Source organism: Eleutherodactylus coqui, chromosome 11, assembly GCF_035609145.1.
Source record: "Eleutherodactylus coqui strain aEleCoq1 chromosome 11, aEleCoq1.hap1, whole genome shotgun sequence".
Taxonomy (NCBI): Eukaryota; Metazoa; Chordata; class Amphibia; order Anura; family Eleutherodactylidae; genus Eleutherodactylus; species Eleutherodactylus coqui.
In genome coordinates this window covers 11814791-11836546 of record NC_089847.1, presented here as the reverse complement: position 1 = coordinate 11836546, position 21756 = coordinate 11814791, and the positions used below count along the sequence as shown (strand labels likewise).

The window sequence follows — 21756 nt, the reverse complement described above, 5'->3', positions numbered from 1 at the left end:
GTGCCAGCCCTGCTTGCATGAAAATTTGCAACTCTTTTACAACTATGCTGCTCCATGCCACTTGCCTAAGAAAGAGGAGTGGCTTATTGGAAGGAGGTGTGGCCTCCACAGACAAGCACATAACTTATGCCTGTGTCCTGTACATGGCAAATGTTTCTAAATAAAATACACTATGACGATTTTCTTCCCATTTTCCATCCGGTGTTGGGCTTCCTTTGGCCCCCATGACTGCAGTCACCCTCTTCGGCTGCTTTCCACCAAATTCCCAAAGATGTGTAGAGGGATTTGTTTCCGCTCCTCAAGGAGCTTCAGATAGTGATGGGGGGAGGGGGGGGGGGGTGTTGGCAGTGCACATATACAGTGTTCTAGTTCATCCCACTGATGCTCGATGGGATTGAGATGGAGCTGTACCTAAGTATTACCACAGGGTAGGTGATGCCACATTATACGGGATGTCTCTGTACCCGTTCGTGGTTAGGGTGGTGTTCACTATAACTAATGGTCCTAGTCCTTCCCAGCAACACCCCCCCCCCCCCCCCCCCCCACACACACATCGTAACAGAACCTCCTCCAGACTCCACTGTTGGGACAATGCAGTCATGTAGAAAGCGCACTCCAGGCAACCGCCACACCCAAGTGCCACCATCCAATTTGAAGATGGTTACTGTGATTCATCTGTCCACGATACTTGCTTCCACTCACATACAGTCCGACGCTCCAAGCCCCATCGTAGGCGCTGCTGTGCATTCACTGATGTGATGTTGTGTGCAGCCGCTCGTCCGTGGTAACCCTTCACATGCCGTTCCCTACAAAGGGTTCTGGTGATAATGGATGCTCTACACCTGGTGACATCCCCCACCAGACCCCGTTGTCAGCTCTACACCTGGTGACATCCCACCACCAGACCCCATTATCAGCTCTACACCTGGTGACATCCTCCCACCAGACCCCGTTGTCAGCGCTACACCTGGTGACATCCCCCCACCAGACCTCGTTGTCAGCGCTACACCTGGTGACATCCATCTACCAGACCCTGTTGTCAGCTCTACACCTGGTGACATCCCCCCACCAGACCCCATTGTCAGCTCTACACCTGGTGACATCCCCCCACCAGACCCCGTTGTCAGCTCTACACCTGGTGACATCTCCCCACCATACCCCGTTGTCAGCTCTACACCTGGTGACTTCCCCCCACCAGACCCCGTTGTCAGCTCTACACCTGGTGATATCCCCCCACCAGACCCCGTTGTCAGCTCTACACCTGGTGACATCCCCCCACCAGACCTCGTTGTCAGCTCTACACCTGGTGACATCACCCCCACCAGACCCCGTTGTCAGCCCTACACCTGGTGACATCCCCCCACCAGACCCCGTTGTCAGCTCTACACCTGGTGACATCCCCCCACCAGACCCCGTTGTCAGCTCTACACCTGGTGACTTCCCCCCACCAGACCCTGTTGTCAGCTCTACACCTGGTGACATCCCCTTACCAGACCCCATTGTAAGCTGGGGGGAGGGGGTGGCGGGCGATACTTCTGTAAACATAGTGTAGTTATCTGTTTTAAAATATAACACTAGAGAGAGGTGAAATAAGTTCTTTCTCCGCAGCTGCATGCAATCTGCCAAGTGGACACTAGATGGTGGAAACGAGCTGATCCTCCTCCTCTGCTTCAGTGGCTGAAACTTTCGAGTCTTTCTGTTTCAGAATCCAACAAACTTATGGTCCTCAGTAAATGTCCTTACTGACTGAAGCTGCCTGTCCGCTTATGGCGACATGTTCCATAAGGAAACGCTTGCATATCAGTTCCCTAACCCAGTGCTATGAGAGGCGTCTGATCTGCGCCTGCAGGCTGCTGGGACGGTCACATCACTTGTTCTACAGGTCACTTTGACCCTCAATGCCGCTCAGTGTTTACTCTGCCCTCTCCCGTGGGCTATTAGTGGTTGTTCATGGGCCAACAATTCCTTCTGCTATTTTCAGCGATTGCTATTTAAGGATTAATTAGGCTTCATCGTTTAATGTAAATTGGGCTACAAAAGTTGCTTTTGGAGAGACAACTTGCTCCTCGTATGTAAGATACATTGTTACAATCTGCAGCTGCAATGGCTATCTTGTTTTACCTGTCCATGGGTGGCGCTGTGTTCTGGATTGCAGTTAGTCTCTCAATGCTGCCTGGAGGGTGCCTGCAGTCTTAAAGGGCCAGTGCACGCTCTGCTACATTGTCCACAACCTATCCCGTTAGCCCTGACTATATGAGACAGCCGTATGTGAGTTTTGTATGACATTCTAGGGTACAACTCACATCGAACAGCACATGGACACAGGTTTGTATGCTGTCCAAGTCCCATGTGCATTGGACATTGCAATAGAGATGAAACAACCCAACTGTTTTGCACAGACTGCGGGTCAATGTAAAAACATTGTATGTGTTAAAAACCCCTAAAAAGTGTTTGTCAAGTTATTGATTTTATATAGTTTGCTCAAAAATATATAAAATCAATATATTCACTGTGGCGCCGGACCACCACTTCTGCGATACAGTGCCACGGCATCTAAGAGGTGACGTCACCCAGCCAGAAGGCCTGGTTACGTCCCGTAAACCTGTCCGGCCTCCTACCAGCTGCAGCGGTCATGTAGTATACAAGCTGCATCACCGCTACAGTAAGTAGTGCAGCGGTGAGCAGCGGCGGGCGAGCCACACGCAGCAGGAGAAGAGTATTGCGGTTTATTATTGTATAGCCAATGTGTCCCCCACTGCCACCAATGTTAGGGGCACTTGGAAACACCCTTTAAAGTCAATGGGTCCCGTTAGAAACACAGACTGCACACATGCAAAATACACGGATGTGTGAATAAGCTCGTAGGCCGTATTTACACGGGCGAGAATAAGGCGCAAATTCTGTGTGACTGCGAGACGCACAGACCTCACACGTGGTAATAACCTATTACTGGTAATGGGTTAATGCACATGAGCGCTTTGTTTCCTGCACCAAAAGTGCGAGTTCGGAAAATCGCAGCGTGTCCTTTTGTCTTGCAAGTCTCGCGCTAGAATAGGACTTGCAATGTAGGATCTTCGCACGGCACGTGGATGGACCGTCCATGTGTTGAGCAATGCGAGTAGCGCTGGAGACTCTCGGGCGCAACTCATTCTTGGCCATGTAAATATGGCCTAGGGGTACATGGGAGTTTTCAAAGTTGCGCCGGAGATTCTTGCATCGGACGGCAACTTGCATCGGACGGCACACAGACATCCTGAACGCAGCACAATGACGTGCTATTCTTGTCTGAAAATCGTCCAAGAACACTAAGGCCACGGTCACACGGGGCGGATTCCCGACGGAAATGTCGCTGTTTGGCCGCAACGAAAAACCGCAACATTTCTGCCGGGAGAACCGCTGCTTCAAAACCCGCAGCGGTCTTGAAGTAGCCCGGCCGCTTGCTCTTCCGCTGCGGCCGGTGCTCCCATAGAGGAGAGCGCAGCCTCACGGAAAAAAAAAATTAACATGCTGCGGTTGGCAAATCGGCAGTTTCTGCCGGATTAGCCGCAGCGGACTTGCCGTCCCGTGTGGACGAGATTTCTGAGAATAAGCCTGATAAGTAATTTGGGTGCCCTCCTGGTCTCCTGCTTCTTCCTGACCATTCTCACTTCTCCATCCCTGACCTCGGCTACGTTGCTTGCACTACTTGCTCTGTCACTACATGCCCTGACTCGGACTACTTATCGGGTTGCACCTGTTCTGTAGCCCTGACCTCTTGCCTGACTCCCTCAGCTACCACGCCTTGGTCTCCTGTAGGGTCAGCTGCCACATAACTGAGACTACTTCTGTGAGTAACAGCCAGGGGACTCCACAACAAAGACCCCAATTGGTGGGGTGAAAGGCTGAAACCAGAGTACCCCAAGTGCTGCTCCAGAACTCGCCCAAAGCCAAATTAGTTTGAGACAGAGCGGATCCACATTTGCTCGTGGACGCATTAGCCCCTCTGGGGTCTGGATGGGGTAACCCTTCACTATGCATTTAACTATATATGGGATGGATTCCTTAGAATGTTGGCTTTCTAAGCTATTAGAGGAGACCCTCCCCTGCACCCTTTAGTAGGTTTGTACAATGACGGCTCCTGATGGGTGCAGAGCGGGCTGTTATTGTAGGGAGAATTTATGTGTTTATCAAAGAGAAGACACTCCCAGATTTCGTGTAGAAGTCTGGACCCAGGAGAAATACATATCACACCAGCCTGTGCGGTATCAGATGATTTCTACTTTATTCTAAGGTGTATGTGGTTTATATACCATAAATGACATCACAGGAAAAGTACATACCTCCAAGATTAATAATAAATAGAGATGAGCGAGCATACTCGCTAAGGACAATTGCTCGAGCGAGCATTGTCCTTACCGAGTACCTGCCCGCTCGGAAGAAAAGGTTCGGGTGCCGGTGGGGGAGTTATCCCATTTCTTGCACAGCTGACTATCACTTTTTATGATTGCCATGTACTGATGTGCCATAAGTTATGGGACAGGAATCCTGCTGGAATATCCCATCATTGTGGGGGCACATGAAGGGTTGCAAATGGTCACCAAGCAGCGAAATGTAGTTGGCGCTGGTCAATTACTTGTTTAGGTGAACCAGTGGACTCAACCCATGCCATGAGAACCGCACACCAGTATGGAGCCTCCACCAGCCCGCACAGTGCCATGTTTACAGCTAGGGTCGATGGGGTCTGCGCCATATAAAAACCTATCTGAAACAATTGGTACCATGACTCATCAGACCACCCCACATGTTGGCCGTCCTCTAGGGTCCAGTTACCAACCATCTCACAAGCTGGTCAGTATTCAACCTAACGCACAACTTATACAGATGTGAGCGATTCCAAGGGTCCCCTGAGGTAATGCGACTTCATCATTAATTTACATACCGCCATCCCAAGACTTTTGGCACATCAATGTATATATCTATATAGAAAAGATTTGTCCCTAGTGCCCATACACAGGACAGGCTGACCCCCATCAGTGGCTTTCCCATATTATTCACTATTGAGATATTGGCTATTCTCTGTGTCAGCAGTGTGGGGAAGAGGGTGCTCCCTCGAGCCCCCTTATTAGTGAAATCAATATGAAATGAACCCCCAGAAACTGGAAAAATACCTTTAAAGGGATTGTCCAGTTTTTAACTATAGCTGGACTATTGTCAGGATAGGTCATCAACAGTTGGGTGTTAGAGATCTATTGTAAGAGACCCCCAGCAATCACATGTATTCTGGGCTAGTGCACGCATGCACTGACCTGATTTCTACAGGAAGCAGACAGCTCTATTCCCACTGCAGTGGCCAGACATGGTATTACACCAATTCATTTCAATGGGAACTTGGCCTGCAGTACCAAACCTGGCCACTGCAGTGAGAACGGAGCTGTCTGCTTCCTGCAAAAATCAGCTCAGTGCATGAGCGCACTAACTCGGAGAACAGCTGATCAATGGGGGTCCTGGACAACTAATCTACATTGATGGGATATCCTGAGGCTAGTCCATCAATAGTTTACAGCTGGAAAAACTCTTTATGTTCTTTACATTCTTGATACAGGTTTCATCAGGATTCTATAAGATGAAGCAGAGCTGGCCGTGTCTTCCCCACCCATGGAATAGTGACCGACTCATCCGCCAGGCCAGCTGTGATACCCCGAGGACCTGCTTCCCCTATGGAGTAATGGTTGGATGTGTAGAGCTTTAATCAATAGAAGGGTAAAGCCTGCGGGGGGACGTGTGTGGCTGGAGCCCCCCACTGTCAGCTCATCCACTCACTGTCACCGCCACACGCATTAACATTTCAGCTAATAGACTTGTCATCCTTGTTTAGAGATTAGAAGATCTGCGTCAGTCGCTAATTAACAAGACGGCAGAAGGTCCCCAAGTGATGGCGCCGCTGACCTGGTTTTCATCTAACTAGTTGTCAGCCAGGAGTCGCACTGAAACGACTGTTTTATGCACCTTCTGGAAATCGGCTTCATTTAATGCTGAGGGTCATGTGACCGACAAGGTGGGCAGCAAGAATGGCGCGGTTTGTGGTGACGGCTGTTATAGGAAATGTTCGGGGTTTTCTGTACGCTGAGCGTAATTGTTCTGCAACATTCTAATATAATGTGTTGCATTTACTATCATTTTCAAAAGCTCTGCTTGTTGTCAGTGAACGGGAGGATGAACATGTATAGAGTAATACTTCTTACAGCTGAGGGTTTGTTACAAGTAGATCCAGTCTAGACAATCCACAGTGAGCTGAGCAGCCAGACTGATACAGCTTACCTCCGCTGATACATTGTAGCAGACTATCAGCACCAGAGAGGTTTGTGCAGGTGATGTTTAGCTAATAGAGAACTGTCTAGGCTAAATGCAATTGTAACAAACCCTCAGCTGTAAGCGACTGACCCAAAAATATACAGAACAGAATGAAAGAAGGCGCCACGTTGTGTCCAGTATACCAAATGTCTGGTGTATCTAAGCCTACCATATGTGATACTGTCTGCTGAGCCACTGTATGTAATCCTGTCTACTGCACCCTGTATCTAAGCCTGTTGTAACATTGTCTGCTGAGCTGTGTATCTAATGGTATTGTGTGATACTCTCTAGTACGCTTTGTATCTAAAAGCTTGTCCTTTGCGCTACTGTCTGCTGAGCTACCGTATCTAAGCCTAACATATGTGATCCTGTTGGCTGAGCCAATAATATACCGATCAGTCTATTCTGTGTAATACTGTCCATTGATCCATGTGTCTAAGCTCATTATATGCGATACTAGTAGTTACTAAACTGTGTATCTAAGCCTATTTTGTGTGACACTATCTGCTGCACTACTGTATCTAATCCCAAAATGTGTGATATTCTCTGCTGGGTCGCTGTATCTAAGCTTACTATGCATGATACTGCATGCCAAGCTACTCTATAAAAGCCTATTCTGTGTAATACTGTCTGCTTACCCATGTATCTAAGCCTATTATATGTGATACTAAAGTGTGATACTGTCTGGTAGCTGTTGTATCTGAACCTATAATGTGGGAACTGTCTTCTGTGTATCTAAGCTTATTGTGTTATACTGTCTGCTGAGTTGTGTTATCGCAGACCTTCATTTGATACCGTCTACTGAACTGTGTATCTAAGCCTATATTATGTGATACCATCTACTGAGCTGCTGTATCTAATCTTATAATATGTGATACTGCTGTCTGTTATGTGATGCTATCCGCGGAGGTATTGTATCTAATCCTATCATGTGATACTGTCTACTGAACGTTGTAACCAAGTGTGATACTGTCAGCTGAGCCTCAGTATCTAAGCCTATCCTGTGATATACTATCTGCTCAACTGCTGTATCTAAGCCTATCCTGTGTGATATTATCTGCTCAACTGCTGTATCTAAGCCTATCTTGTGTGATACTGTCTGCTGAACTACTGTATCTAAGCCTATCCTGTGTGATACTATCTGCTCAACTGCTGTATCTAAGCCTATCCTGTGTGATACTATCTGCTCAACTGCTGTATCTAAGCCTATCTTGTGTGATACTGTCTGCTGAACTGCTGTATCTAAGCCTATCTTGTGTGATATTATCTGCTCAACTGCTGTATCTAAGCCTATCTTGTCTGATACTGTCTGCTAAACTGCTGTATCTAAGCCTATCCTGTCTGATACTGTCAGCCGAACTGCTGTATCTAAGCCTATCCTGTCTGATACTGTCTGCTGAACTGCTGTATCTAAGCCTATCCTGTCTGATACTGTCTGCTGAGCTGCTGTATCTAAGCTGTGATACACCCCTCTTCCATACCACCCTCGCCCGGTATACCCCGTCAGCTGCGCCCGTCTCTGCAGCAGGACTCGGGGATACACTTGACTCGGCGTGTTGTAGGTAAGTAGTGAGAGCGCTGCTGCCACCGCTGCCCGCTGATCCCTCGTTACGGCCCTAGTGATGATGGGCAGCTTTTGAACTACAGCAAATGAGGCCAATCAAGATTACTTTCATTTCATTAATTCAAGAGCGCTCTCATATTCCAGCACTGCCGCTAATTCCCCTCTGGTCTTGAATTATTCCGTGCCCATTATACGCCGCTCCGTTCTTCTTGTAGATAGTGGGAGTCGGACGCAGAGTCTGGGGCCGGGAGCGCTGCACTGCTGGGCCATCATTGTGCATCACATCGGCCTTGGAGGACCGGCCGGCACTGAGTTATCACACGGTGCTCTAGACTCTGCATCCAGGGTTGTCACCCAGCTTTCCCAGACCCCTGAAGACAGCGACACATCCCCAGAGCCTATACCGATCAGCTATAGCATTAAAATAGGTCCACCTTGTGCTCAGACCCGCTGAGGCCTGGACTCCAGAGGACTTCTCAAGGTGTCCTGCAGTATCTGCACGTTAGATCCGATATCTCCGGTAAGTTGCTCGGTGCGGCCTCCATGGATCGGACTTTTTCCATCAAACTCAGAGCTGCAGAATTTGGAGGAGAAGTCATCATCCTCATCTCTTTATAGGGGCAGAGCTAAAAAAAAAGCTGGACCCCATTGGGAAAGTTAGACTGGGGCCCCTCAGGACTGTGACCATTTACCAGCCCTATGATGGAATAACACCACCATACTGTTATAAAGAGCACTATCAACATTACCAATAATACTACTATACGAGGGCCACATAATACCGCTACATAGTGATAGGAAACACTATACAAAGATTAATATTACCGCCATACTGTGACCATATAGTGGTAGATACCAGCTCTACACAACCACTTTGCTGATTGCATAAGTGATTACAGTACAGTTACCTCCAGTGATCACAGGTGATGTCCTCTCTGACTAGAGTTGTTCACTTTTCTCATCTTTTCCATCTGGCCCAGACCATCATGATGACCTCTTCCAGCCACAACTTGTCTCTGCAGAATTTGACATATAGGCATCTTTGGCTCTTTGACCCTCTAGCACCTTCTCTATGTTTTCCACACGTCTCCACAACGCTATATAATATCCCCATCAATAGTGCCCCAAATAGTAATAAAGCCACCTGTAGTGCCCCCCCTTTCCTCCCTCCACACACAGTAAAAGTGCCTTTTTGTGCCCCCGGTTAGTAATAATGCCTCCTTATGCACCACTCATTAACATGCCCCCATTCAGTATTTATGCCTTCTTTATTCCCCCACTTACTATTTCTGCCCCATTTATGTCCCTACTCATTTTTTAATTCCCCTTTTTAAAGAAATCAGTCTCAGGGGGCCCCAGGACGCCGATCCAGAGAAGGCAGCCCCCACACCCCACCCCTCGGACATGGACCCCTTAGCAGCTGCTATGACTGCTATAGTGGTAGTTACACAACTGTCTCTGTCATCCATTCTTAACAGCTTGCAGTGTGACTGGAGCATTATCCCGCTGTGAGAGGGCACTGCCATGAGGGGGTACTTGTCTATACAGTGTTAGATAGGTGGTATGTGTCGCATGCCAGGACCCAGCAGAACGTGGCCCAGAGTATCACACAGTCTTGTCTTCTTCTCATAATGTATCCTGGTGCCAATGCTTCTCCAGCATTGAGAGTGCTATTACGACTGCAGGTCACAAGGGGGGCACTATTACTACTGGGGGCCACATGGGGAGCACTCTTACTGTGGGGTAAAGGGAGCACTCTTTATGTGGGGGCTACCAAAACGAGAACTATTACTACTGGGGGCCACAAAGGGAGCACTTTTGCTGTGGGGTAAAGGGAGCACTATTACTGTGGGGGCCACCAAAAGGAGCACGATTACTACTGGGAACCACAAAGGGAGCACTATTACTGTGGGGGCTACCAAAACGAGAACTATTACTACTGGGGGCCACATGGGGAGCACTATTACTGTGGTGGCCACCAAAAGGAGCACGACTACTACTGGGAACCACAAAGGGAGCACTATTACTGTGGGGGCCACAAAGGGGAGAAGGACACCAAACTGGATCTTTGCCCTGGATGCAGGTAAACCTAGCTACGTCTCCGCACAACGTAAGACACGACATATGAGCTTTGTAAAATCTCATCTGCTTTGCTAGTACTGTTAGGGCTTATTCACACAGGGGTGTGCAGTGTTCAGTTCGTGACCATAGCTGCATCCACCGGTGTGAAGGAGCCCTAAATGTAACTACTGCTTAACACGGCTGTAGAGCTTTAGGCACTGGGATGGGGTTTCTCCCCTTCTAGCTCTTTAGCACTGGGCTTACTACCTTGGAGGGCGGCTGGGGTGCCCAGGTAGGGCTGGCAGAGCAGTGCCACCCCCTGTAAGCTGCTGAATAGAGCGGTGTGGAGGTGCACCGGAGCTCAGAATCCAGTGGTGCACGACTTAGGCCGCCTTCACGCGACCGAGATTCTCATGTGAGATTTGTGTGTTGCGAGACGCACAAATATGAACCCCATTGTTTTGAATACACATGAGCAATCTTCTCTCCCTCATCGCAGAGCGATGTGATGCGGGAGAACAATTGTGGCACGTCCTATCTTTGGGTGTGCCATTGCATCGATCAATGGGGCCAACGGCCGCATCGAACAGCATGCTAAGTGTGCGCAATGCGAGGTTTCCCATTGCCCACACTGGGAAACACTCTGAAATCCCCCATGACGGCTAACAGCTGTGCCGGAGGATTGCGCCTTCCCCAAAGTGATACGAGGCGGTTTTGATCCCAATATGCCATGCATCAGCGAGGAAATTGCATGTTGGCAAGCGCAATTTTCAGGCCGTGATTCACGATCCGATATTGCACTCGCCCGTGTAAAGTTAGCCTTAGGTGTGCAAAAAGTACAGTAAAAAAAAGCGCATTTCCATGTGCAAATACTTAACAGATGATGCGCAACAATGTAGCACACATATGCATACGCTCAGGTGAATCCGCCCTCACACTGAGGATTTGCCTCTGACAGATCCGCGCTTCATCCGCCCCACAAGGTGCTGGTATTGTGTAACACTGTGGATCTGCTGGTACGCCCCGTCTGGCGCCGGTCCGGTAGATGCGCTCTGCCTTGGAGTGCAGCTAGCAGCCTGACCCTCCGCCGCTTTACTCCCGGATGATCTGCTGCTCCAGACGCTCATTGATTATGATAATGCTGCTGTTATTTTGTAACCCAAAGTTTTTAATTGGAAAAATGCAAAATGCGTCCTGCGAGGCGCCGTTCTGCCTCAGTAATGCTGCACGCCCCACAGAGGCGCCGGTGGAGGGTCACCATCCAAACAGCGCGGTCAGTATAGTTGATCATAAACTGAGCGCCTTAATGTGCTGCATGCGTCATTTTTACTGTCCCACGTCCCTGTTTTAAATGCATAAATGGCACATTAAACGTGGACCGGGAGAGCATTGTGTAGTCATAAACCAGCTCTATAGCAGCGGCTGCGAGACCGAGGGGGGGGCGGCCGCCTTAAAGGGATCCACACAACAGTTTACTATTACATATTTAGAGGGATTTTGTTGGCCATTTTGCACATTCTCGCCCCTGCGGGCACTAAGTGAGGACACCACGGCACAACGGATTCTATTCTCTGCGTATTGTATGCGCAAATACGTCAATGGGAAGCTGCCCGGAATGCAGGGATGTGCGACCTGTAGGGAAACGAAGGGATTACCCGACGCACCTGCAGGTGGGAGCCCTATAGACGCTCTGACGCCGGAGGCTATACATTGTATAGCCGGTTACTGGATGATGTCACCTATGGAGCTCTTATTTGTTTATTGTATGCCCTTATGTTCAGAGCACTGTATGGCGGTATTAACCGCAGCGTGGTGCGGGGTTTGTACTTGGGTATTCTACAGTTTGTGTTTATTGCAGTGATTGGCTATGACCCCACCAGATATTGTTTAGGCAACTGTTACATGGTTGATACTGTATAAAGTATACTGCATGAGGTTACAGCTGGCAGTGTTCGGGGCACGGGGTTTACAGAAGGTATTGCCAGTGCCAGCCTTAGGGCAGATGCATCCTGTGCAGAATTTTCATGGTACTCCTAGTAATAAGAAAAAAACAACATATATATCACTGACAGGCATGCTGCTTGTAATTTGCTTGTAAAGAAAGCAGCAAGATAGCAGCACGCCCACACTAGAACAATACAGGGAGTAGATACTGTACCAGAACCAAGATAATAACATAAATACAGCACCAGAATAAGCCTCAGTACGGTACTGGTGTATCTTGTCTCCACTGGAACTATGGGTGGAGACGTGGGATTGTGGGGGTGGAGTTATAGTCAACGCCCACAGCTGACCATTGGCTACCTGGACGGAGGGTGAAGAAAGCGGCTGACAGCTGCATGGGAGATGGGGATATTTGACAACCGGCGGGGGACAGAGACAGCGCAGGGGAGTGGAGGGGGGTAGACAAGGTAACAGAGGGTGAAGAAAGTGCCTGACAGGGCCAGGAAGATCTGACAGCCGGCAGGGGACGGGGACAGAGACATTGGGGCAGGCAAGGTAGCAGCGCAGCCACCGTCAGCAATGACAGCACACATTACAGCTGACATGGGAGGCTGGGTAGGGGGGTGACTGTCAGCGAACGAGCACCCCGGGTTACGGTCAGTCCAATCCTGGTCCCAGGCACCCAGCGCAGTGCCCGAGCGGGTTACAGGTGTTTTTCAGTCCGGTCCTCGGCACACCAGCAGCTCCCATCTCTGCTGTCACAGTCCCCGGCACCCTGGCATGTGTCCGGTCACGGCCCCGCGGTCAGTCTCCCTGCCGGCCTCCCCTCTGTGCTCCCAGCTCCGCTGCCACTCTCTTCCCCTCCAAACAATGGATGGATGGCCAGCTGGCAAGGAACAGTGGGGACGGGACAGCAGAGACCACGAGCCAATCAGCAGCTGGGGCATTTCTTCCAGCTAAGGCCGGTCCGTCCCTAGCTGCTGATGGAGACAAGATACACCAGTACTCAGTACTCAGATAAAATGCTACAACCAAGCTCATAACATAAATACAGCACCAGAAGCAAACCAAGCACATAACATAAATACAGCACCAGAACCAAACCAAGCTCACAACATAAATATTGCACCAAAACAAACCTCAGTGCATAGGTACAATGCTAGAACCGTGCCCAGCACATAAATACAGCACCAGAACTAATCCCAGGTCATAACATGAATACAGAATGAGAACCAAGCTCATAACATAAATACTGCACCAGAACCAAACTCAGTACATAAATTCAGCACCCGAACAAAGTTCACAACATAAATACATTTCCAGGATCAAGCTCATAATATTAATACAGCACCAGAAGCAACCTCAGTGCATAAATACAACAGCAGAACCAAGCTCAGTACATAAATGCAGCACCAGGACCGAGCTCAGTATATAAATACAGCTCTAGAACCAAGTTCATAACATAAATACAGAACAAAACCCAAGCTCATAACATAACAGTACTACACTCACTACATAAATACAGCACCAGAACCAAGCTCAGTACATAAATACATTTCCAGGATCAAGCTCATAATATTAATACAGCACCAGAAGCAACCTCAGTGCATAAATACAACACCAGAACCAAGCTCAGTACATAAATGCAGCACCAGGACCAAGCTCAGTGCATATATACAGCATCAGGACCGAGCTCAGTATATAAATACAGCTCTAGAACCAAGTTCGTAACATAAATACAGAACAAAACCCAAGCTCATAACATAACAGTACTACACTCACTACATAAATACAGCACCAGAACCAAGCTTAGTACATAAATACATTTCCAGGATCAAGCTCATAATATTAATACAGCACCAGAAGCAACCTCAGTGCATAAATACAACACCAGAACCAAGTTCAGTACATAAATGCAGCACCAGGACCAAGCTCAGTGCATATATACAGCATCAGGACCAAGCTCAGTATATAAATATAGCTCTAGAACCAAGTTCATAACATAAATACAGAACAAAAAACAGGCTCATAACATAAATACAGTACTACATTCACTACATAAATACAGTACCAGAACCAAGCTCAGTACATAAATACAGTATCAGGACCAACTCAGTACATAAATACAGCTCCAGAACCAAGTTCATAATATAAATACAGCACCAAAAGCAACCTCAGTGCATAAATGCAGCACCAGGACCAAGCTCAGTACATAAATGCAGCACCAGGACCAAGCTCAATGCATAAATGCAGCACCAGGACCAAGCTCAGTACATAAATAAAGCACCAGAACCAAGCTCAGTAGATAAATACAGCACCAGGACCAATCTCAGTGCATAAATACAGCAACAGGACCAAGCTCAGTGCATAAATACAGCATCAGGACCAAGCTCAGTATATAAATACAGCTCCAGAACCAAGCTCAGTATATAAATACAGCTCCAGAACCAAGTTCATAACATAAATACAGAACAAAAACCAAGCTCATAACATAAATACAGCAATAAGATCACTATAAATAAAGCTCCAGATCCAAGCTCATAGCATAAATAAAGCACCAAAACCAAGCTCATAGCATAAATAAAGCACCAGAACCAAGCCAAGCGCATAAGATAAATATGACAACAGTACAAACCTCAGTACATAGATACAATGCCAGAATCTAAATCAGTACATAGATACAGCACCAGAACCAAACCAAGCTCATAACATAAATACAAAATGAGAACTAATCTCATAGCATACATACAGAACAAGAACAGCGCCCAGCTCAGTATATAAATAAAGCACGAGAAGCAACCTTGGTGCATAAATACAACACCAGAACCAAGCTCATAATATAAATACAGCAGCACAACTGAATGATTGTGTTGCTGGGGGCGCTAACAGTGGTGCTTCAGAACATCAGAGGGAGGAGCCAGAGCCAGGAGGATGATAATTTATGCAGCTCCCAAAGATGTTGCTGCATGGAGGAAGAAGATAGACCTTAGGGGGCCATTGCCTCCAGCCTACATCTGCCCTGTGCCTCCCCTGCATCTGATCACGGCACCCTGTGCGACCACACGGGTTGCCTGTAACTAAGGGCAGTCATGGGTACTACACAGGGCACTATGCATCACCCCACTGACCCTACTGTGGTGCCACCAGTAATAAGGGAAATCTGGGCAGCACTATTAATGGAGGCACTCTGGCTGTCATTAGTGGCGTGTTTAGTGTTCAGGGTTGTGACATATGCAGGCAACATAAAGGCATTCTTACCAGGAGACATGGGCAACTATCATGACTGTGATTGGAGCATAAAGTCTTGGCAGACAGGGTAAAAAAAAAGACTATTTTATTTATATCCCCTTTTTAATTGAGTGCAATTACTTTGCTCTTCATGGGAGTAAAACCGCTGAGACGGCCCCTGAGGAACGGAGGTCGACAGAGAGGACGGACACCATAAAGCAGCTCCATGGATGGGCTTCATTCGTGCTTTCCTCAGCAGCCCTCACCATGCTTCTTCTCCTGTACTACAAACAATCCCAGGGCAGCGATCTCCTTAGAGGCGCCGGCAGACCCTGTCATTTTTTTCTCGCCTTTGTTTACAAGCCGCGAACAGTTGAATGATTAATATTAGTGAACAAGATATGGTTAGTTAATGTGGAGCCACCCAGGGTTAGCAGGAACCTAATGTAGCATCATCTGGCCACAAATTACAGATGATCTACGCGCTCTGACAATACCCGCCTCGTGATGGATCGTTCTTCACTCTTCCTAAATAACATTTGAACTGATTCGGTCCTGGGTGATTAGAATAAAAAAATATTACTCATTTTGTCAAACATGAGATTAAAAATTGTGTCTGACGTGAGGTTAAAAAATGCGAAGAACCTGAAAGAAGAAAAATGGAGAATGAATTGTTTGGGAGGGATTGTTGCGCTTGGAGTTGGGTAAACCGATTCAGTGATCAGGTGACTATGAGTTCTGCACTCAGGTAGATGTCTCACGTGAATGATGGAAACTTGTTATGTGTTAGGAATGGAGGGGTAGAACACAGATGGTGGATAAGCAACGCGTTTCGGGGTCTACTACTTCATCAGGTTCCACGTAAGGCAGGACTTATTGGGCAAGGAATCGTGATGGAAATTAGAACCGCCTTTCGAGTAGAGGCTTTAATCAGAAACCCTTTACATGACACATATTACCTACAGATTTGGAAAATCACTATGCTATCTAGTTGCTGAGATGTCTACCTGTTACCGCACCCCCCTATTCCCCACCATTGGATTGGAAAATTGAATAGCACCCCTCCTAATATTTATTCCTCACTGCCCTAGACCATCAGGGAGTTTACAGTTAAAGGGGTTTTCCAAGGAGGCAGAATCCCTACCCAGACATGCAGTATTGGAACCTCCACTTTCGGCCCGATTCCGACACCCCAGCATCTGGTATGGACTCTTTCTGTGCACGTCATTGGAGGGGCTGGCTTTTTTGCTTATCTTTATAATTAAGCCGGCCCTCTTCTTCATTTCTGCAATGGCCATGACAGTGAAGGGCGCTGGCTTAGTTATTAAGATGAGCGGAGTGGTCAGTCCCTCCAATGACGTGATGAGCAAAGACATCAAACCATGGGACCCATGTTGGCAGCAGGCCAGAAGGTTCCGATACAACCGGGTTGATGGACAGCCAATGGTCCCATTTTCTATAAAATCGTCCCGGGGGAACAATATCCTCTGGGATATAAAGCAGCAGACAAGCTCTTTATGTATAGGATACCAAGCCAGTCCCATTCTGTCTCTGGATCGGCCATGACCGCAAAGGGGGCTGGCTTAGTTATTAGGAAGAGCAGACCAGTCAACCCCCTCCGATGATATGACCGGCAAAGACCGATCCATATTACATGAGTCTGGGGCGAAACCGGGCTGGAAGGTCCAATACCATAAGGATTCCGCTTCCCTGGATAATCTGCTTAACCCTTTCACTACCCTAGATCACCAGGGATCATGAGCATGCACACAGACGGATCCAATTCTGCATGTAGAATCCCACAGCGGAATCCGTCCCTGGCAGCAGCGGCGTCCGTGTGTACCTGTAGTTTCTTTGCTTTTCCTGTACTGCGGATAGTCCGCACGGCTCGCTGTCGGACAGGCGTAGTACAGATTTTTTTTAACTCCTGCTTTTCCCGCGTCATTGCCTTTCTGCAATGTTAACAAAAGCCATCTGCGCAGAATCGGCGCAAGAATAGAGCATTCTGTGATTTTTCCTCTGCAAGTTGGTTTCCACTCGTGTGCAGAAAGAATCACTTTTCCATAACATGCAATGCAAATCCGCCCGTGTGCCAGCGGCCTAATGGCCTAAAATTACTGGAAGCATTGAGATGTTGGCTACTTTTCTTATTGCCCTGAGCCCTATTGTCTATATAATGGGCCCTTGGGACAGGGTGGAAAACCTTCCCTTCAAATTGACTACCATTGTCGTAATACAGGCCTGCGCAACTTGGTATTAGATGGGAGCCAAAATTAAAATCGGCAAAGCTCTTGGGGCTGCAGATGGGTTTTTAGCGGCTGACTTCGTAAGGAAGCCACAGAAACCCTATTCTATAGTTTAATGATAGGACTATTTTGCAAACCCCAGGATGCTCTGTGGAGAGTGAACACACATGAGCATGGACCTCAGTTGGTTCATGCTACTATGTAGATAGGTCAAAAGATTGTGCCGCACCGCCATTCCTGGGGCCTACATGACCTTCCTTGACTTGAGTGACAGTTATGTGACCAGCTTCATGCTCAGTAGCATGGCCGGTCACATGGCTGTCATTCACTGAAGGTCCTTCACCCCACACAGTCATGTCAGGATAGTCACTACTGCTACAGTTTAGGCTTTACCGCTAGCAGCTAGTGGACTGTGACATAACTATGATAGTAATGACTTGACTCATAGTCAAGTCATAGTCTGCAGGTCACCAGAAATCCTCAGTTGGGCCGCATGTTGAGAAGGCCTGTTCTGCATGGACCTAAAACACATAGCCCCTTTATGTATAGGATACCCAACTGTGCTTCCATGTTGGGGCAGGTATGCAGGGACTGGAGCTGCAGCCGTCCATTATAGTTACTGAATTTGTCCGCCATGATGGATAAGGTGTAACAAGGTTCATTCGTACAGTCATGTTGCTGCTCGTACTGGGCCCATGATCCGCCCTTCCCATATTTAGTAAATAGGGATCCTGTAATTACAGCCGCTCCTTCTTATGTGAATTAACATATATGAACTCCATGCTTATTAGATGGAGGAGACCTTATAGTGGAGCAACTGCAACCCAGTAACTCATCAGTGGTCTTAATGTGAGGTGACTGGGGGGCATTCTTACAGTATTCTCTGGCATTTATGGGTATTTTGTGCCCTTCTTTGCTCTTGGGCAGAATAGGTTAAATCATAAGTCACGCCTGGCAGCCAATTAAAGTTCACATGAAGGGTACAAAATAAGTTACTATGGGCCACAGCGCTGGACTTCTTGTGCGCTCACAACCACTACAAGGTTAAGTTGTCCACAAGGCAGATAAAAGGTTTCTCCGCACAGTCGTGGACAAAAGTTTTGAGACTGAGAAATTTTAGTTTTCACGAAGTTTTCTGTTTGAGTGTTTTTAGATCTTTTAGTCAGATGTTTCTATGGTTACTGAAGTACAATTATAAGTATTTCATGCGTTTTTAAACTTTTATTGACAAGTTTAGGCAAAGACTCAATATTTAGTGTTGAGGCTTATTTTTCAAGACTTCTACAATTCTCCCTGACATGCTGGATATCATTATACTGATGACAACCCATTCTTCCTTAATTTAATTTACTTTAATTATTTTCTGCGGTCATCTTCTGCGCGCAATATCTTTTTTATTTTTCTGTTGACATAGTTCAGTGAGGGCTCATTTATTGCGGGATGTCCTGTAGTTTCTGTTAGTACCAATTCAGAATAAATACGACTTTTGAATCGCTTTTTATTGGGTTTTTTGGGGGAGACAGGGTAACTAAAAAAGTACATTTCTGGCGTTTTTTTTTTTTTTCGGACGACGTTCACCGTGCGGGAAAAAGATTGTGCTACTTTGATAGATCGGACTTTTACAGACATGGCGATACCAAATATGTGTTTTTATTTTAGGATTTAGATTTTTTTTAATAATAGATATGGCAAAAGGGGGGTGATTTAAACTTTTATTACTTTTTTTTTTCTTACAATTAAAAAAAAACTTTATTGATTTTTTTTTAACTTTACTTTTAAGTCCCCCTGGGGGACTCCAACATGCGATGCTTTGATCGCTCCTGCAGTATGACGTAATGCTACAGCATTATGTCATAATGCAATTTGACAGGCAGCCTATCAAGCCACCCCACGGGGATGGCTGGATAGGCAGTCTCCTAAGGCAGCCCTGGGACCTTTCAGAGGGCCCCCGGCTGCCATGACACCTGCACACCTCCCCCGATCTCACGGAAGGAGGGCCGTACGGGATCCCCAAACATCATTCGGGGAATTTAAATGCTGATGTCAGAATTGACAGCGGCATTTAAAGGGGCTGATTGCAGCTATTGCCCACGGGTGTCAGCTGTAATAAACAGCTGACGCCCGCGCTGTATGAAGAGAGGTTGCCCCGCGACTTCTCTTCATACCTACCCTAACTCTCCAGGATGTAAATGTACGTCCTGGAGCAAGAAGGGGTTAAAGAGATCTGGGGAGTTTCCTGCCATGGACTCAAAATGGCAATGTTTTATTCACAGAGCCACTAAGCTGCTCCTGGATGGTTGGGAGAAGCTGCTCCTGGATGGTTGGGAGAAGCTGCTCCTGGATGGTTGGGAGAAGCTGCTCCTGGATGGTTGGGAGAAGCTGCTCCTGGATGGTTGGGAGAAGCTGCTCCTGGATGGTTGGGAGAAGCTGCTCCTGGATGGTTGGGAGAAGCTGCTCCTGGATGGTTGGGAGAAGCTGCTCCTGGATGGTTGGGAGAAGCCGCTCCTGGAAGGTTGGGAGAAGCCGCTCCTCGATGGTTGGGAGAAGTCGCTCCTCGATGGTTGGGAGAAGTCGCTCCTCGATGGTTGGGAGAAGTCGCTCCTGGATGGTTGGGAGAAGTCGCTCCTGGATGGTTGGGAAAAGTCGCTCCTCGATGGTTGGGAGAAGTCGCTCCTCGATGGTTGGGAGAAGCTGCTCCTGGATGGTTGGGAGAAGCTGCTCCTGGATGGTTGGGAGAAGCTGCTCCTGGAAGGTTGGGAGAAGCTGCTCCTGGAAGGTTGGGAGAAGCCGCTCCTCGATGGTTGGGAGAAGTCGCTCCTCGATGGTTGGGAGAAGTCGCTCCTCGATGGTTGGGAGAAGTCGCTCCTCGATGGTTGGGAGAAGTCGCTCCTCGATGGTTGGGAGAAGTCGCTCCTCGATGGTTGGGAGAAGTCGCTCCTCGATGGTTGGGAGAAGTCGCTCCTCGATGGTTGGGAGAAGTCGCTCCTCGATGGTTGGGAGAAGTCGCTCCTGGATGGTTGGGAAAAGTCGCTCCTGGATGGTTGGGAGAAGTCGCTCCTGGATGGTTGGGAGAAGTCGCTCCTGGATGGTTGGGAGAAGTCGCTCCTGGATGGTTGGGAGAAGTCGCTCCTGGATGGTTGGGAGAAGTCGCTCCTCGAAGGTTGGGAGCAGTTGCTCCTGGATGGTTGGGAGCAGTCGCTCCTGGATGGTTGGGAGCAGTCGCTCCTGGATGGTTGGGAGCAGTCGCTCCTGGAAGGTTGGGAGAAGTCGCTCCTGGATGGTTGGGAGAAGTCGCTCCTGGATGGTTGGGAGAAGTCGCTCCTGGATGGTTGGGAGAAGTCGCTCCTGGATGGTTGGGAGAAGTCGCTCCTGGATGGTTGGGAGAAGTCGCTCCTGGATGATTGGGAGAAGTCACTCTTGGATGATTGGGAGAAGTCGCTCCTGGATGGTTGAGAGAAGTCGCTCCTGGATTGTTGGGAGAAGTCACTACTGGATGGTTAGGAGCAGTTGCTCCTGAACGGTTGGGAGAAGCTGCTCCTGGACGGTTGGGAGAAGTCACTCCTGGACGGTTGGGAGAAGTCGCTCCTGGACGGTTGGGAGAAGTCGCTCCTGGACGGTTGGGAGAAGTCGCTCCTGGATGGTTGGGAGAAGTCGCTCCTTGATGGTTCGGAGAAGTCACTCCTGGATGGTTGGGAGCAGTCACTCCTGGATGGTTGGGAGCAAACACTCCTGGATGGTTGGGAGAAGTCGCTCTTGGATAATTGGGAGAAGTCGCTCCTGGATGGTTGGGAGAAGTCGCTCTTGGACGGTTGGGAGAAGTCGCTCTTGAATGATTGGGAGCATTCGCTCCTGGATGGTTGGGGGAAGCTGCTTCTGAATGGCTGGGAGAAGCTGCTTCTGGATGGTCGGGAGAAGCTGCTTCTGGATGGTCGGGAGAAGCTGCTTCTGGATGGTCGGGAGAAGCTGCTTCTGGATGGTTGTGAGAAATCGCTCTTGGACAGTTGGGAGAAGTCACTCTTGAATGGTTGGGAGCATTCGCTCCTGGATGGTTGGGAGAAGCTGCTTCTAGATGGTTGGGAGAAGCTGCTTCTAGATGGTTGGGAGAAGCTGCTTCTAGATGGTTGGGAGAAGCTGCTCCTGGATGGTTAGGAGAAGCTGCTCCTGGATGGTTAGGAGAAGCTGCTTCTGGTTGGTTGGGAGAAGTCGCTCCTGGACGGTTGGGAGAAGTCGCTCCTGGACGGTTGGGAGAAGTCGCTCCTGGACGGTTGGGAGAAGTCGCTCCTGGACGGTTGGGAGAAGTTGCTCCTGGACGGTTGGGAGAAGTCGCTCCTGGATGGTTGGGAGAAGTCGCTCCTGGACGGTTGGGAAAAGTCGTTCTTGAAT

At 48.3% G+C, this 21756-nt stretch overlaps 1 protein-coding gene across 1 annotated transcript; it reads left to right on the top strand.

Annotated features, from left to right (window-relative positions):
• Positions 1-4758: 4758 nt before the first annotated feature.
• Positions 4759-21522, top strand: LOC136582681 (uncharacterized). The gene is made up of 4 exons (XM_066583866.1): positions 4759-4827; positions 19801-20231; positions 20569-20629; positions 20881-21522. The coding sequence occupies exons 1-4, from the start codon at positions 4759-4761 to the stop codon at positions 21520-21522; spliced, it is 1203 nt and encodes a 400-aa protein (XP_066439963.1).
• The last annotated feature ends 234 nt before the right edge of the window (positions 21523-21756 follow it).

What these genes read in the sequence shown, in the direction of transcription:
- LOC136582681 (XM_066583866.1), top strand. Translation starts at nt 4,759, where the DNA reads ATGACTCATCAGACCACCCCACATGTTGGCCGTCCTCTAGGGTCCAGT. An exon ending in ACCAACCATCTCACAAGCTG is followed by an intron (nt 4,828 to 19,800) that starts GTCAGTATTCAA and finishes GGTTGGGAGAAG; the next exon opens with CTGCTCCTGGATGGTTGGGA. An exon ending in GGAGCAGTCGCTCCTGGAAG is followed by an intron (nt 20,630 to 20,880) that starts GTTGGGAGAAGT and finishes GGTTAGGAGCAG; the next exon opens with TTGCTCCTGAACGGTTGGGA.